Source organism: Pocillopora damicornis, chromosome 2 (assembly GCF_964200805.1).
Source record: "Pocillopora damicornis chromosome 2, jaPocDami1.2, whole genome shotgun sequence".
Classification (NCBI taxonomy): Eukaryota; Metazoa; Cnidaria; class Anthozoa; order Scleractinia; family Pocilloporidae; genus Pocillopora; species Pocillopora damicornis.
The window spans coordinates 15,151,254-15,170,361 of NC_142671.1; the positions used below are offsets into that span (position 1 = coordinate 15,151,254).

The 19,108-nt window shown below is 37.3% G+C and overlaps 1 protein-coding gene across 17 annotated transcripts in view; it reads right to left on the reverse strand.

The window, feature by feature from the left end:
- LOC113677243 (zinc finger MIZ domain-containing protein 1) overlaps positions 1-17,908 on the reverse strand; it is a 39,158-nt gene extending 21,250 nt beyond the window's left edge. For 4 of the 17 annotated variants that reach the window (XM_089196530.1, XM_027194019.2, XM_027194013.2 and 1 more), the window contains exon 1: positions 3,291-7,119. Coding sequence is in view for 5 of the 17 variants with exons in the window: in XM_089196529.1 (XP_089052655.1) it covers positions 7,517-7,565 (49 nt within the window). In the remaining 12 variants the exon portion in view is untranslated. Of the gene's footprint in view, positions 1-3,290; positions 7,120-7,276; positions 7,417-7,516; positions 7,586-8,479; positions 8,575-10,217; positions 10,389-13,655; positions 13,899-17,739 lie in introns of those variants that run through there. The other 13 variants (XM_089196525.1, XM_089196520.1, XM_089196523.1 and 10 more) reach the window with 10 other exon arrangements.
- Between the last annotated feature and the right edge of the window lie 1,200 nt (positions 17,909-19,108).

Consider the following 19,108-nt stretch of genomic DNA (forward strand, 5'->3'; position numbering starts at 1 on the left):
TAGCGTATAAGCCTTTGAAACCTCTTGTCAGAAAATCTGTTATGAGCATAATCCACCAAACCAAAGAACAATTGAAAAACTTTGAAACATTCTTCAACAAAAGATGATTTTAAAAATAATTTAAGAAACATAGCACATGAAAATCAACAGTTCTTGTATATTTGACACTCACAATTTGAAACAATAGTTATCAAAGATCATAGGCCAAGATTAAAAATTTGAACATCATTAAGGCACGTGGAAAGTGTATCCAGTGTACTATTGAGCCCTTCTACGATGTATAGTATATCAGAAATCTTTTCATAGTAAAAAATCTTTAAGAAAATGGTGATCAAAGTTAAAGGCTATCAATGTCCTCTAATTATTTCAATCCTCTATCCACTCCATTCAAGCAAGGTCATGGAGAAAGAATAGCTGATTTATAAACATGTAATCAATCTGTCTCAACGCATGAATTTTCTTCTCTGTCAGTTTAATTCCTGATGGAAAAGAATTTTCATTTATGTGTCAACTCCAACAAAGATTCATTGTGTGGGAACACAATGGTCATAATATGCCCAATAAGTTATTAACATAGTTTGTAAGCTTGTAGAGGGAAAAAAAAAAAAAAAAACAGGAAAACAACACTCAAGGGTGCATGTCATTGTTATGCTTGATTCCCTTACATAGGATACATACATGTACCTATACACACATTTTGGAATGAAACACAGATTACACAATTAAGAAGGGAGTTACATTATAAAGAATGAAAGGAATGACAATATCAAAGCTTGTTAAGTAGGTGTTTGACAAAGAAAAATTCCAGATGTCATAATATTTTGCCTGTGTCAGCAAATCTGTGAGGACAAATTCACTCTGTATTACCACGACCAGGAAATTATCTTTGTTCCTGACGTTTTACTAACAAAAACAAGTTTGCATCAGCATGCAGAAGAACATGTACAACTAGCATTCAATTGTAACTTTAAATAGTTCCCGCCCAGAAGTGGAAAACAAGAGTGGAAAAAGATCAAATCATGCAATAACTATTGTATTGCCTTTGGCCCAATAACATGTATTAAGCCAGAACAAATATCACGACTTGTGTTTTGACTCAAGATTTCTTTCAACACCATCGTTTGAAAAGGTAACATGCTTTATCTCCATGTTATTGATAAAATGATAAGACGAGAAGACTTTTTCAAGTCAAGACTACACAGACTTTCCAAATATTCAAACGTGTAATATTTTCCTTTTGAAATAAACATCATCGGAACAGCAAGTCATTAATGCACGTTGTTTCCTCATTCAATCCCGCCATATAAATTAAAGCTGTCACGCCACAATAATTGATTACTGAGAAAGCTGGAAATTCGCACTGATGGAAATTATACCCTGACGACTTCCCGTTTTCCTGATGATCGAAAATAGGTAAACGTTTTTCTTCTCCGTTTCTGTTTCATTTCTTTTGGTCCAAATGGTAAGTTGAACAAAAATCCGGGTTGAGGTCGAGCGATTTCTCTGATTAATCATTCGTAAGTTGAGATACTCAAATTTTAGCTGTCAACAAAATACGCTTCCCTAAATAAACTTGAGGGTTCAGATTTTGCAGTGTCATTTAATTACTTTTTATAGCGACTAGTCATTAGAAATTGAAAAGATCGGTCGCAAAGAAACCTGCGTGTCTGTGCGCGGAAAACAAACTTGAAGGCCTTCTAAACTTTCAATCACTATGATGAGCATTTTCAGTATTTGGCGGGACTGTTTTAGTCTTCAATACCTTAGCATACGACAATAATGAAGTACTGTTTAGTTTTCACTAAAAGATTACTCATTCATTGTCGACTGGACGCTCTAAACAGGTTTTTCGATAAGGGCAAACAACGCTGCACGCGCGATCTGATCGCTTACTAGCAAACAATAGCCAAACTATTCCTCAGAAATTTAAAACTTGAAGAGCAATACGGATCAAAATACAGGGGTCTTCAAAGAAAGCTGTACTCCCGGTGACCTCAATATTGACGATAAAACAAATACTTCAGCAATCGCAACAGACACACTTCGCAAAAATGCAAATTAGCAAAAAAGCAGGTCTGTGATGCAAATCAAATCAGGATTGCCTTTATCAGCACCGTTTTCTCTTACAATTTGTACCGCAAGTTTACTCATTATGCCACTCTGGAATGAGACGAGAGGCTGGCCAAGGTCGTGGATAGAAAGCAGTGGACATGATTAACGAATTAGCATTAAAAAGCCGATACTAAAATTATTTTCTAGTAGGAGCAAGGGAAAGTCTCGATATTTGCATAAGAAGCGGTACGCTTGATCAGTAATTCAAAATCCCTAGGCATCAAAATTGAACGTATTTTAGAGTGATAACCCAACTAGAAACCACAAAATTCTTTAAATAATTTAGTTTAACCTAGTCGTTCGTACATTTATGACGGTTCTTTAAGATCTACTGCTGCTAGCAGTAGACACAATGGCCTATTTTAATAAGTAAGCTTACTGCCATTCTGTGTATCATAGCGAAAATTGCAAACTTTGAGTCCGTGATCACAATATTAAACTTCAATAAGACTGCAATAAGACTATTTTGGTAATGAAGGAAAACTAATCACGCGTGCAAAGGGAAATATTGAAAAGTCAATTCGAGCCTGGGTACTCGGAAATTTTGCGACGCATTTCGAACACAAAGCATTTTGATAGATCCCCGCGAGAACTGTTTACAACTCTCTCCTGATCCAACACAAAGACAAATTGAAATCCTGTGTGTGCCGTCTTACCTGGGCTCAGGACACAACTGAAGCTAAGACGTCACCAAATGGCTATCGAAATTTTATAAACAGTCTTAGAGGAAAGGATGGCGAGGTTAAAATAGCGAAATATACAGTGATTTTGATGCGATCTCTCAAACTACATGCATGAGAGATAGCTCGGAACCTTAGATCATCCCAGATTTTTTTCTTTAAATACGAGTCACCGCTATGTTTATATGTCTTCCTAACGGTATACACGGGTCAGAAACTTCTCACAATGCTACAATAAAACCCGCTTTGGGTACTTTTGGAAGCAATTTACAAAATAACTACAAAGAGGCAAATTGAAGTTCAAAGCCCAACCGCGCCGCGGCTGGCGAAAGTCGAAGCGAAGAGCGCTTATGCCCGCAACATTACACCACAGTTCTAACTCTTTGAAATTCAAAGCGCCAGAACCTTTCGAAACTAGCTCTATACAATAAATTATTCACTTAAATTCTCTGATAAGTTACACATCATCGAACATAAAACAAGAGGAAGAAAACTTACGTTATAAACCATCACGTTGTAGGTGAAATGTCTCAATCCAATTTTCGCGTAAAATCCTTTCGAAAGCAAAGTTCCTATTTCCCAAAAGAATTCCACTCGCCTCACATCATTCTAGACGAATGATCCCTCGTTATTATCCGCTATATGCTGAATCACAAAATGTCCAATTATTACCAAACTCAACGCTTGAAACCTTTAAATTTGTTCAATATAGAACGTCGAGGAGCTTCGCCCGGTCAGGCTTTCCAGACAAAAAAGCCAAGTTTCATTGTAAACGACACACATGCAATCCAAGTGATTGGATGTCAAATATCCACCAATCAAACGCGTTCTGAAATGTACCGCATTGTCAATCACCCGCCAACACGAAATCACCCGCGCTTTAGAATTTCCGGTCAAATCACCTAGAACACTTGTAAAACACCCCAAAAATAGTAGCAATAAGGGCCAGATTACTCCATGCTTAGGTAAACGGAGAGACTGAAAGTGGAAGGGTACGAAATTTTGCGCTACCGCTGGCGTGAATTTCAAGGCAGAATCTCAAAAATAGGACAAGTGGTGACAAGTTGACGTTGTTTTGTCATTATTTTTATTGACCACATGTGACGTGGTCCTCATTGGATAAGATATATGCAGATTGATAAACAATGGTGAACAAGGAGGCCATTGAGATGAACAAAGGTTGAAAACGTATTAACCAATGGAAGAAGGCGGTGGCGGCTTTACAATGATAAAGGCAGCACACGCGTGATGCGAATTTTGATTTCTCGCACATTTTGGCGTGACAGTGATCTGGCGACACCGCACGCAAAACGAAAAACAGATTTGTCTCGAACTTGAATGTATCTGAGTTACACTGACGCAAATATCTTAACAGGCTTCGTTTATTTTTAGCTTAATCTCCGAAATAAAAGATACCTTTCCCTTGATACGAAAGCTCAAAACATACTAATCGACCTCTGTTACAGAATTAAAGCAACTCCGATCAAACCCGCCGCTGTGAAAGGATAACTGGGATCAATGATAAATCACTCAGTAAAATGATGAAATGGACATCTTTTAAAAATAGATATGATCACGCAACAGAGGAGGGTTGAGTATACGTGGGAATGGAATCTCCTACACTATTTCATGATTCAGCTAAGGCAACAAAACAGGATGCGAAGTGCACGTACGAATACGTCAAAGAATACATATTACTTCAGGTAAGTATCCGCTTTCGAAGATCTCTTCAGACACTCTCTGAGAAACCGCGAAAGTTTCTATGAGCAAACACTTAAGAGAGAGCACACGATACCCTTTTTTAGTCAAAACAGAAAGAGGTGGAATATGGGAATATGTGCCAAGAGCCACGCGTGTTGACCAAAGAACTAGAAGAGTCAGTAAACAAATTCATGGCAGCTAACATCGGCAGTTGTTCATCTTCAACTGGAGGCCAGTGATATTTTTCCCTCTTAAAGTTATTTCTTTATTTTTACATTTTGGCAAAACGTTGATTAAGAACACATAAGGCCAAACACTGCCAACTGCGAGCATAACTCTGAGACTAATAGAAAAAATTAAAATGAGTCAACCACGATGGCCGTTTTATTTCGAATTAACTTGGCGAAAAACACACAAAAAAAACACTTGAGTATTGAGCAATAAAATTAAAAATATATGAAATATTGTGCGATGAAAAACAACTGGCGGTGTTGCTCTAATCATAAGCTCCTCAACTTTGAAAACACTTGGCTCAGTAAGGAATGGACTCAAAAGGCTTATCGATCCAAAATTAAGAAGGATTGCACAAAATTCCGAGCATTTAGACAAATATGAACGTTGTGCGTGCTCTTTGTCTTATGTAAAAAGCCATTTTCCTCAGTTAATGATGGTTTTTTTTCCCTTCTTTCTGTTTAATTTTTAATTTCTTTCCTTTTTTCATCCGTTAACGTGACCGGAAGGAAGGGAAATTTTCAAGTGTCCGAATCATTGCAAGGTGGGGTCGGCATTCGAACCAAACGTAAGTGCGCGCAAGTCGTAAAATTTGATCGCCGGCTCCTCGCTGGTTTCTTTTGTCAACCGGCTCATCTCTCAAGATTCTCAGGTAGAGCCGTAACACCAATTGGGAATCTGCCCGTTGGTTGAAAATGGCGTGACTTTGTTGGGTGAAATGAAATAACCTCCTTAAACAAGAGAGTAATATTTTAAAACATTCAATAGGTTCCTTATCGTTTACACATAAAATACTAGATTTTGGTGGTGAATATTACCGTATGTCTCAAATCGTAAAAAGCCATCCCCAGGATTTATAAATATATTGTGGAGATAAAGAAGTGGAAATAAAACAAAGTCTTACTCAAAGGTAAACGGAGACTGGATTCCTGGATTATTGTGTCCGAAGGATGAGTATGCTGCAAATTTAGTTTATATGCGCAGTTTTATTGCAACAAGAGAATACGAACTAAATTCATTGTCAAATCTTTAATACGCCGGCATTTGTAAATTTCAAACGAATGTTAACAATAAATTTTGCTCCAAAAGATTTCACGCACTCAGGGTTGTCAAAGTAGGCGGTGCAATGTCATGCTTCAATGCTGAAAATTGAGCCTCAAACATTCGGAATTTTTAGAGTAGATGATGAAATGACGGTTGCCGCTCACTGCAGACACGTTGCCCCTGAAGGTGTGGCATAATTGGTAACTGTATCTATCGTGCATAAAACTATCTGACGCTGTTGTTTGTTTGTGTTTTTTATGTATATATCGTGATGGTGAGCAGAGATCATTTGTATTAAAAAGAGGCGCAATTGGAAATTACTTTTACGCAAAGATATCAAACTGGCCGACAGTTTCAGCGTAAAAGGACGCCAATCGATTATGTCGTCATTTAGTTGACCGTGCGCGAATAGCTTTTAATCTGAAAGTGATCTGATCGTTTTTCCAATTTCCATTAAAAGAACCATGAAAATATAAATAGTTTCCTTTTCTGTGGGTAAAACTTGTAGTTTGATTTTCATTGATTTGTTGACAAACCCAAATATATCCCTTTAAAAAGTTGTTGCAGTGATATTGTTTCAATATGACACAGCGCGAATCAAAAAGGAATTGAGAAAAAAGATTTTAAATTGTCGGAGAAGATCCCTTATCCGTCCATGCGAGACCCACTATTTTTGTTTTAACGATCAACGGTATTCAGAAAGAGAACTTTAAATATTTAAAAAGAAAGCTGTAATCGTGTATCAATTACTAGAGTTATACATGAATTCTGTACAACTGATTACATAAGGAGACAACCATTGAATTTTTATCCTCTTTCGAGTTTTCTGTCCAACTTGGCAATACGTGAATCAGACGATGAAAGAAAGAATTAAATATCACTCCTCATCCACACATCTTTAGGACGCATGAGTCATGTATCTAAGGTAGAGAGCAAACTCCCTTATGATAAACTTGAATATCGTAAATCAGAGAGAGAATACAAATAAAAAACCGGATAAAAGTACATTTCCCGATTGGCCCGCTCGCGATCCTTCCATTGATTCAAACACCTTTCCTTCGAAGCTATCGGTGGGAAATTTCTTCGACAAAGACCTTCTTTGCGAGAAAATGTGCCCGTGAGTTAGGTAACTTGTTGGTCTTCAACCGGGCAAATCTAATTTCCCGCTAACAAGATAGCCAAACTAACACATTTGCGGCGCTGTTCTTAAATTCTAATGCCTCCTTCGCAAGTCGCATAAAACGATTTTGTTTTTTATGCAGAAAAGTGCAATTTATGGAGAAGGAGGATTTTCACGGTCGCAGGAAAAACCGAGGCGAAACCCGCGTGTAAAAGTCGCGATAGATTTGGCCTTTTGACGCGAAAAGCAAAATAACGCACACAAAATATACAATATCAGGTGAAAGTTAATTGCGACGAATTTCATTTACAGGCAAACTTAGCTTGTGTCTAACGCTGAATAATTAGACGAGCCTAGAATCTGTTTCTTAACATTTAAATACGTTCACCTTGGTTGAAATCTCGCTGGGAAAAAAATTAACCGATTTCCAGTAACATTTTCTCTGCTGCCCTAAAAAGTCCATTGTTGAGCACTCCCCGAGGTTTGCGACGAGTCAATAAAGATTATTTCTATGCCTGGACTCTCGCACGAGCGGAATATTTAAATTGCCTTTCGGTTTAATGCGGCGGGAAACGTATTGCCAGTCAATCTCTCTAAAGTAATTCAGCATTACTTTTAGTTAGCTTACCTGCGCTGGTTATTCCGGTTGTTTCCAAATCTATGTATTCAAGCTCCATCCGAAGTAAAATTCACCTACCTACAAACAAAGTAAATTTGAAAATTTATCTTTAATGTTAATTAATTCAAAAATAGATTAGGTTGTCAGGTAGGCATAAAATTTTCATGCATACATGTCATCAATTTAGCTATTGAAAACAGCTGAAACTGTTCGTTTTCGCTACTTTATTTTGGAAGGGATAAAATTTAACCACGATCGCACAAGCGATCGTTTTTGCATGAAGTCTAGTCGTATCGACACAAGGAGTCTTAAAAAAAACAATCTGTTTTTATTACTAAAGATTTCACATAAAGGGAATCTTCGCGTCGTGGAAATGATTATGCGTTTTCAGTCGAAAGCTACAGAAACGCTCATTTCATTTTCCACAGCGGCTAAATGAAAATGACCCCGTTCTAGGTCTTCATTACCATATTAATAGTCCACAAAACAGAAGGAGAACAAGCAGAACAAGCCAGAGGGGAATATTCTTGATAATTTTGCCTTTGCTCATCGCCTTAAACAGCAAACGCAGAAAGTTAACATTAACACTGGAGGCCGCTTGATCAGGTCACTTTCATGAGTAAACATTAGATCTCAAAAGCGCGGGTTATACCGAACCATTGAGTGGAGGGGGAAGAAACATTCACGAACCTTCTCGCAACAGTCCTTGTGTCACGGTTTGAATAACTTAAAAAATCAAGCTTTCATTTTTCGTTCGTTGTCCGTAATCGTTGGAAATCTTTTCCTTACTTAAATATCCTCTTTCTTTTTTATCTGATGGTTTCGTGCTATCCTTGTCGTGTTAGTTCATCCCAACTAAACATGAATTTAAGGTTTTATTGCATTCTGAAAAAGATTCCTGCATCACCAAAATGACCTAAAATATCATGATAAAGTTCTTCAAGATGATGCAGAAAATATCGTGATAAAAACCTGAGCATTCAGACTTCGTCCAGACGAATGAAGTTGAGATTGCGCTTGCGTTCCCGCTATAAAATTTACTATATTTCCTGGTGATAACTGTAAAAACACTGACGGTCATAAGTTATTGTTCTTTTAGCAGCAGTTCTTAGGGCAAACAAAAATTGTCAGCTGCCCATAACAGTGACTGAAAACGAGCCTGGAGGAAATTGTAGTTTGATCTGCAAGTTTATCCTGATTGAAATATTGTTAAAAATCATACTAGCCGCAAAAAAAATATTGATTTTACAACATGAGGTATGCGAGGATATCACAAACGTTTTCCCGCAGGCCTCTTTTTTTAATCTTGGCAACAAGAACAGGGTAAACACGAGATCATAAGTGTGATGAAAAGAAATTTTCCTTTCAGGCTTTGCATCTAAAAATTCTTCAGATAATTGTTTAAGTAATATAAACAAATTTCACAACAAAACATCTGCGAATTTTGCAATATATTTTCCGCTGATTTTATAGCCTAACTAGACAACTTTTTTTGCTTTCATTATTGCATAATCTCGAAATAACGCCAATTTTGTTTCTTCAAATCGAGTAGATAAGATATGTCTTTCTTTTTGGGTGAACTAAAAGAAAAAATATTCATTAATTTAATGAATGGTTCACTTATTCTGATCACACAAAAATGAATTCATTTCTTTTTTTCAATTTTTTGTTTCTAACGCGTTCCTCATCCCTAATCGCTCATCTTTAAAAAGAAGGCGGGCAATTTGTATCTCTTAGCCAATCAGAAACAGTTTATTCCTGAGCGCGTGCTTGATTGACTTTGTAACATCACAATAGGTTTCTTCAATGTTTTGATCTTATTCAAAAGCTAATATTGAAACTTGTTTTCTCGCAGGCAAGTATCTTTTATGCGGTTTACCGATGTTTCCTGTAGTAAGGAAGGGACCGTAGCTTATTAAAAAAAAAAGGTATTCTAGGCAATTAAGTTTTTGGCAGCAGCGACTGACCTCGCGGCCGTAAATAATTGGATGCAAAGTTGCGTTATTTTCTTTAGTGACACAACCGAAGAAGCTTTCACACTGGTGTTTTGAAGTTTCCAGTCCTACTGGATTATCTATAATTTTCAGTTTATCTAAACACATAATTTTGAAGAAGGTGATTTATAGTGTAGTCGAAGGAGCCATTAACACTGACAACACAAATTATTTACTTTTTCGTGAAAAGGGTAAAAATGTAATAAAAATCCCACTGCCACTGAAGTAAATTGCTAAGCGACACCTTTAAGATTCCTAATCTCGAATACAAAAATACAAATTATCATAAACGTAAGTGTGATCGTCGCAAATACAGAAACGTTTATGAGAGCCACGCACAAAGATTGCTCTTTCTAAGAGAAAATAAAACAAAGAAATACAAGTTATTCCTTTGCCAAGAACGCGTAGCCTAGTAACTGCACAAGCGATACCGTAGTATTCGGATTAGATCATAAATTTCGCAATTTGTCGCGGCGCGCTTGGGTTGGTTTCGTACTGACAGTGTTTATATTTTTCTGACAACAGTGTAACTGAAAATTAAGGAAGCTATCATTGTAAACTAGTATAAATTGAACAACAAACTTGTGCCTTGCTGGTGGACGTGATCATTGCCTTGGAAGAGGTGTAATTATATCACTCTTAAAAAGAACCGCTCCGTAGGCGCATAGACGGTATAATTTACCGTATTTCACAGATGTAAAAAATTGAACAATAACCTTCATCAATTGACAAGCCCTTGTCAGTCGAAAGCCACGCGTACAGCGGTAAAGAACTCCATGATCATCTGGATACAATGAGAAGGCGAATCTATCTTGGCATCGTTTTATTCAAGTTGTTGGACCACCCCCTCTATTTACATAAAAAGGGACAGTCGGCACAACCAGCGAATGGCAAAGTGGCTAGCAACGTCTCGATGTTTTATGCATTTGAAAAGAAGCTGTTTTTTCTTTTCTCTCGGGATATGAGATGGGCGGGATATATACACCACTTATGCGATGTTACTTACTAGCAAATCGCTTGAGCTCATCAAATTTAAGTTTGATTAATTTTCCTCGAAAAATCAGCAAAGTGCACAAGCAAAAAAAATCAGACTTTCTGATATATATTTTTAAAAATGGACAATTGTTCCATTTACTGAAGTAAATCTCCAAGCAAACACGAATATTTTTATTGTCCAGAGAACTGACACACAAAGATGATTTTTTACCTTATAATACATTATTTCATATTTCCAGAACAGTCCGGCTAAAATCACTTGTCATATGCGAAGAAACTTGGATTGAAAAATTACTTAGTGATGAAAGAAGATTGTAAGCGTTGACTTTATTACGCAGAATATAGGTCAACAACACATCAATTGCATTTAATTCAGGGGTAAAAACACCTTCAAAGATTAAAAAAAAACCTAGAAAATTTCGTAGAAAAAACAAATAACATACCGAAAGGGTAAAAAAATTCATTCGTGACACAAAATCCATTTTCAAGATAGTAACAACAAAGAATTGTGTTCGCGCTGTCATTGGTGATATGATTACGACTTGGTCGCTAAGTAAGTAATACGCTTAACCCTCTTTGAGGTTTATCGGATTTGGTCGTCATGTAAGCGAGCGACCTAGTAATAGCAGAAAATGGTATTAAAGTTTAGTCAGGGCACATTTAAAATTCTTTGTTGTTATTTTTCAGGAGCATAGTTGTAAGCTTAAAGTACTTTGTTGCCCAGTTCTTATGCTTACGGCCAGCACCCCATTCCTTGTCATTTGCTGGTGGCAAGCAACTGCCTTCATCCATTTCAAACAGCCATGTGATTGTTGAACCTTTCCACTAGTTGTTGTTGTTGTATTTTTTTTTAATGCCATTCTTGCGCACATCCTATTAGAGACTTACAGCGATATCAATTTCGATCGTAATTGAAAGCTGGATTTGTTTTGGAATGTTGTAAACTAAGTAACACTATCCACCCTTGTTTCGTTCTTCATTTATTCAGCCCTTAGCTTGTTCGTTAGGTCAAAATTAGTTCTTCCATTTAAAAACCTATAAATCTTCCGATCCGGCGCAAAGAAGAGAGTTTCTTGAGCGAACAAGGATAACATTTGGAAATGTGCGTTTGTAATGTATCTGTATACACGAATATGTATGAAGGAATTCGCAGTTTCTTTTCTTCATCATCAAAGCATATCTATAACTGGTAGCTAAACCTTACGTACGCACTTAAAATCTGATAAACGAGGAGACGAGGAAGTGGTCTCTAACCTAGTATGACTTCATGTTCTCACAAGCATATCTAAAAAGAAAAGTGGAAACAACATATGGTATTAATCTTGCTAAAGGGTGTGATAGGTTATACAAGAGATAACGCTGATCAAAGGTGTCTCGACTCCGCTTTTTCTTCAGGCTGGGTGCATGCGTGGTGCGCTTGTATTCATAACAACTGATGCTCATCTGTTTATACACCGCACCGGCAAACTTTGTGCTTCACGTTTCTTCCTGTAGCTCTTAAGGTCAGACATTCCTTAAATCTTCGCGAAAGATATTATTGATATTACTGATCATAAACGACAGGAAAGACTGAGGTTAAGATCACCGTATTGTTCCTTCTCTTCTGAAAGTAAATTTACTCCTTCGGATTGATATAAGCTATTTGGAAGGAAAAAAGTTCCGGACTTTGTCGCTCAGCGGTACTGAGTAAGTAAGAATAATTTAAGGTTGCTCTGTCAAAATTAATCCGCCAATTTCTTCAGAATTGAATATCCAATTCTTCGGGAAAGGGAGCAAAGAAGAAACCTGTTTCACGATGACAGAGGAGAAAAATACCAAACACTTTGATTTCATTTACTCTGGCAGATGCAAGCTGGCAGAAGAAACACGGCGCTTGAGCCATAACATCTGACTATTTGAATAAGAAATGAAAATCGAGATGAAAAACTGTCGCATTAAGCACGTTGGGTGGTTAGCAAAAACATACCGTGGTCTGGTGGTTGTATTTCTTTAAATACGGTATGAGCATAGGTGTTTTTCTGTCCCTATGTTTCTGAATAATTTAAAGATTTCAAATAAAATCGAAATCGGGAAACATAAATTAAGAGTTCCTGCTGGCGAAGGTAAGAAATTTCGAATACGAAGGAGCAACCTTCACATCGAGTTTTCAACTCCTCTCAACGAACGTAATCTACCGCTCAACAATAACCTAAACAAATTTCACGGTTCAAAACTGGGAGAAAGTCAGCGGAACCATTCTTTTAAGTCAAAACCTGTATAAAGTTGAAGTTCGATTTACGACCCAACAAGTAGCGCTTAACGAGAAACACCGTTCTTGAAAATATTCCAACTTAAAAGATTCACGCCGTATCATGATGACTTGTCTTTCTTGAAGCTCAACTGCTATGGAAATTAAAGGTCAATTTTCTGTCAAATATTCCTTTAAGTCTCACGAATACGCAAGAATAGAGATAAAAAGGGAAGACCACACCATAATCTCGAAAAAGTTAGGTTACAGTCCGTGTTCATTAAATTAAAAGTCATGAAACACCCCCGTTGAACACTTTGAAAAGGATAAAAATTGGTTGACTGTAGTTGTATTTTGCATAAAGTTAGAGATTTTGAAAAGTCGCTTATTAAATATGCGAACAGGAAATAGGCCATTGTTCACAACTGACTAAAGCGACAACCTGGCTTTGCCAGAGTAATGCGCATAGGTAAATTAACGATTACGATGAAATGCGCACCATAAAAACTCAATGAATAAAAATGGTTCATTCCACGAAATGGGCCGTTTTTTGCCACACTTTCGACAAATCCAAGCCAGTAGCGTTGTCAGAGCGAAGATTTATTTCAACACAAGTCTTAAAGATTTCGTACATGTCCAATTTAGAAAATATACAAGTGTCGATGCCAATTCGATTCATGACACGCTTGTAAAACGTTCTTTGGGCCCACACTGAAACAAAACATAATTAAATAGAAACGATAGCGGTCGGTGAAGATTCAAAACACACAATCTCTTCAAGATCTAACCAACTATGTTAGTTGACTACAACAATATTAGGAGAACGTAAACAAGCTTTCACAGGTTGGAGTTGAGTCCATTTCAAATTGAGATCGAATTCGATTCACATCGTTAAGTACACGTTTGGGTATCAGGGCTTACATTAAGTTACCTCTTGCGTGCCTTCCAAGTGATTCAAAGACATCAGCTGCGACAACGATCATATTAATCTTGTAATAACCACATAAAATCAAAGTTCTCCTCCCCTCAGGTGGACACCAAACATTTGATTTCAGTGCTAATACACAAGGCATACCTTTTGTTTGGGAGCCACCATTCACAAATGCGACCGCTGCGGCCAATGAACAAAGCCCTTGATCAAATAGGCTTTCAAGGTTTTTCAAAAGACAAGGAATCAACGCTTGGCTGATATTGTGACAGCGATTGTAATCGAGCAATCTTCGCCTTGATGCTAATGAGGCGAGATTTTGGTACAAAGAAAAGCTACATAGTGACTTTTTTGCTGTTAACACTAAACGGCTTGATTATAATTGCATTGCAAAAAGTTACCCTCGAATGCTTAGGTGCGAGAGAAGAATCCGTCGATTTAATGTTCCGTTAGAAAATAATTTTTCGATTCGATTTCAATTTTCACATGCACAAAGAGGTTAATTACAAAGCACTTAAACAATTACTTGAATTCTTTCCACCTTGTTAACTTTTTGACTTTCTCGTATTGTTTACCTTTTCTCATTCTGTTCCCCAGAGCTTACCTTAATCGAGAGAGGTAAAAAATAATCCATACAAAACAGTTAATTGAATATCACTTTCATGACGTGAAACGGAGCATCATAAAAATAGCTGGTGAAAATCTGTTGATATTCAATATCAGGTGAACTTTCATTTTCACACGATATTTATCCAGTTTGAATAACTTGAGGGTTTTGCTTCCTTGAGCTTTTTCAGAGTTAAGCAGATACATGTAAATTTGTGTAAGCACAAATACTATGTTTCTAGAAGCGGGTTCTGGTCAGTTATCTTTGAGGTGTACAATATCATTCCCAAAAATTATGAACACCTTAATTCTCCTTACTCCTTTCTACTGTTCGCCAATGGGTGGACAATGAGAATTAGACTAGTTATCAACTGAAGAATGACATTATGGACTGGAATATCAACTTCTCATCAGCAGATAACAAAAAATTGGTTTGCCATTTGTTGGGAGAGTTTAAAACCAGTGCACTTTGTCTCCGCCATCCTTTCTCGAAATAACAATAAATTATCGCAACTACAAGTTTTGTTATTCATTTACAGTAATTACATTACCATCCAGCAAATCACTCAAAACATATGTTGTTAATCAATTTAACGACACATGATTTTGTTTGATCTTCCTAAACAAAGATAGACTACGAGCTGTCCCTTCTTTACGCCGAAGTCCGTCGTGCGATTAAGAAAAAAAATCATTAAAAAAAAATAATAAATAAATAAATTGATGTTAGCGCGCCGTGCGGAAGAATGGGAGTGAGGCGCACGAAAAGTTCTGCGCAGCGCGCTTAGATCAATTTTTTTCTCTGAATTTTACACTCGCGCGATGGACTTTGTTGTAAAGGAGCGACTGCTCGTAATCGTAACCCAAGGAGCTCAGGCCCTATTTCATGCAAAGAAACTATATTCGTTGTTTCGGTGTTTTGTAACAATAAGGTAAGAAAATAAGCCTCTTAATCATGCTATGTGTAAAACTTGCCTTACAATTTACATAGTCAAACAAAAAAAGAAAACTGTTCATTCATTGACCCTACTCGTGATCCATTTATGCTCGTTGGACAGTTCTTAACCCTTTAACTCCCAGATCAAATTTGTAATTCTCCTTACTGTCAAACATACAATTCCTTTACTGTTAGTTCAGGACAATTTAGTATTGGATCAACTTATTATTCCCAGACTGATAATTTTCTTTGTTCTCATCACTTATCTGGTTGATATTGTATTGATAACGTAAGGAGAAAATCTGTCATGGTCACACATGGGAGTTAAATGGTTAATCAATCGGTGTGCTCATTGTAGTTTGCACTGAAAACCAATTACTTCTTGGAATTGAAGTGCAACCTTCACGAAGGATTTATCTGAATATCAACGGACCCATGTCTCTTCACTCATACACAGTCTTAAATGAGAGTTGAAAGTAGCTCGATGTCTACGACGCAGTATATAGGACAGAAAATTTCCAATCATAAATGTATTTCATTTCTACCCTGACTTTCAAGAAAAACAGAAGTTTACAAAAAGTCCGCGTGAAAACAGACTTTTGCGAGCGAACCAATGATTGACCAAGACTGTGATTGTAATTTCACTTCGAATGCACTTGCTGATCTTTGCGGATAATCTGTCTGTCTCAGACGAAACTAGTTGTAATATGAGATCTTGCTCCTCTTATTTGTAATCTAATGCAGTGGGGTGACATAACGATATCGAGAGGAGATCGAAGATAATACCATGTTGTCAATTGCAATGACTCTGCGTAAATCTTGTTCCTCTATCACTGAAGTGGAACAGTAATATGCAATTTTTTCAAAACATCATCTCGACTTGCGGAGTTTCATCCCACGACCAAGCAAAACAAGCTCTCTTTCAAAGGAACCTAATGATTTCCCGGAACATATCAAGAGAACCGGAGGAAATAAGGTTAATTCGTATCAAATGAAAGAAGCAAAGAGCTTATTCGTGCATCATTTCAGCCAAATGCAACAACTGTGGCGTGTTTGATGAGTGGCTTTTCCTAACACCTAGCAATAATACATGTTATTTTCATAATTGCCTGTATTTTCACCGAATTTCAAAGGATTAGTCATCATTTAATTAATTTGGTCCCAATGATTACGGGTCGGTAACTACGCCGGGCATAATTAGACGCCTCTCAGCGGTAGCATATCGAGTTCAAAATAGCAACAATTTATGCGGAGCACAACAAAAGTTCTTTTTGCGAGAAAACGCAAAGTGCAATTAGGTCAAGAATAACTTCCGTTTTAGTTAAAATACTACAAGTCTCCATGGAGATTGGTGATATGACGTCAAACATCACGTGTGCAACAGGTTACTTGTATTGTTTTCAAGCTTTCTTGGCATTTCCTTTCAGGAAGCTCTCAGGAAGCAGACGAAATTTGCAATAAAACAGAGATGTCTGGTTATATTAAAACATGCAATAGACTAAACTGAATATTACAACCTGTTAATTACTTGTTACTGAACGGCAATGATGTCATCAAGTCAGCTTAGATTTTAAAGTTTGCGCTTTATGAGGCGATAGTGTAATGCGCGCGGAACGAATCGCTAAAAGAGTGGTCGACTTAAAACCTTAATTCCCGTTGTGATGGACAAAATGAAAGCTCATTTCCGGTGAAACTCGACAAGCGGGAGATACACAGATTGAAACATCACTAACAACGATGAATTCATTAGCCGATTGAAAATAAGAAGAAACGTTTTAATTACTCCTAGCAAAGATTTGCGTTGGTATTTAAAGCGAGCCGTTCTGTGGCTTTAAAGAACGGTTATCTATCCTAGGAATCTTTACTTTGCCGACGTTAAAATCTGTCATTCACCCTCTCGGATAATAATTGTCTCCTTCTTGGGTCTCCAATCTGTTCGATAACCCAATTTCACTGGTGCTGGCCTCCAAGTACCGTCTGATTCAGAAACAGGTAATTGATAGAGATCAAATAAAACAACTTAGACCAATGTGTATGTGGGCAACTTTGTAGTGCATCATAATTTGTTCTAATCAATTACCAGCTATTTGTCCTTTCGTTAATATTCAGAGCAAACAGCACCATCACAAACATTACCGATCTCAATAATTAAATACCTTTTTTAAATAGTCAAGTCTCTAATGGTTTTCCAACCGCATTGTCGCACTTTTTTAATTGATAAGGAGACGTTTAAAGGGTTTCTTATCAAAATTAGGCGTTTCGCACGATTTATTTTGACGCGAAGTTTACCCACTTGTAAGAAAATGGCTCTGTGACCCACAAGGGGCGGGAATATTTTAACCTGGTGCTCTACGTCAAATAAACTTGAAAGCAATGAGGCGAAAGATCCGTTGGTTTTTTCTCTGACTGATATCTAGGGATAACCTGAATTCAGGCGCAAGTAGTAAGCAAGTGTAATCTATAGTCTTATTGGACGGGCGCGTTTCACTGGGGGTGTTACCGTGCTCGTTACACAGAGATCAGCGAATATAAACTGTAGTAACTCACCTGTAGTCACTGGATCTACCCTGACTCAAGGCAAAGGTCCTTTGCTCATTGAAGACCACGTGGTCGGCTACGGCTTTAATAGAGCTACACAAGCGTGATAAAGAAACGTAAAGAAAGCCAGGGCCTTTAACGTTGAATGTTCGCCATGGCTCAGCGGCGCGGCGCAGATTGTATGTTTTGAGCAACATCAAATGAGCATCGACATCATTTCCTGTTTGGTTGTTCGCGTGACTCCCGGGGGACATACGAAGCTCGGAATATCTGTGAAAGCCAATGAAATGCGCTGGCAACTCAACTTGAGCCTTTTCAGGGTGATTTTTATTTTTCTGGTTCAAATTAAACTTGAGAAGCTTTGTGTTGTTGTTGTGAGGTGTAATAGCGCTACAGGATTAACCAAAGTACACGAGGCAGCGCATTTTTGATAATCGTAAGTTGATTACCTTCGAACCCATCAAAGAAATAAAACCAAGCTTAACCCGTGGAGGCATCTGCCATGCCAGATGTTTCTCTGTACATGCAGCATCTTACATACCGTGCGTCACTGATTTGTCAACAAACGCTGTTTTAACTTTGCGGAACTAACGTAAGGTCTTCATGTTCCAAGAAATACCGAAGCCAATAGGAGGATTCCCAACCACAATACTGACCGAGTGGAAAGACTGCCGAAGGCTTTCAAGGAAGAAATAATTGATTTGGCTCAATTTGGAGGATAAGTAGCTTGATAAGGTAGAATCAAATGCTGTCATTTGGTCATTCTTATAACTTAACATCTGACATTTGACATCCAGCACTTTTCAATAGTTTCGTCTCAGTATTATTTGGTCAATTTCTGTTATAAAGTCAAGCTACATTTTTAAATATATGGCAAGTTGCGTGTTCCAACTTTCTGGCTAAGATAATACTAACTTCTATTCAAACTGCCCATTTTATTACTGAAACAAAGTTTTTTGACAGAAAAAAGTAGGGTTGCCCTGTGTGGAATATGGACACATGAAACACTCTCAACAATGCATCCAAAGTCTTTATAACTTCACCCTTCGTCACGAATTGTCGAAACTACGCTAAATGTTTCGATAAAATATTAACTGTTAATTATCTAAAATGCTCAATAAATAAAATGTCATTTTTTTCCTTTCAACAGATTACGAGCAGTCCTAAACTGTAAGCTTAGTCCATCGCGTGAGACAAACATAATCAGCAGAAAAAAAATTATAATGATGAGATAGCCATGGAAAATGTTTTTCTTTTTAAACGCCGTTTACATTTCACTCACGCCATGGACTAAGCTAAGAAAACTAGGAAGGTGTAAGATTATCTTTTCAGTCAATGGTTTGATTTGTTTGTCTACAGTCCAGCGTCCTGTTTCATT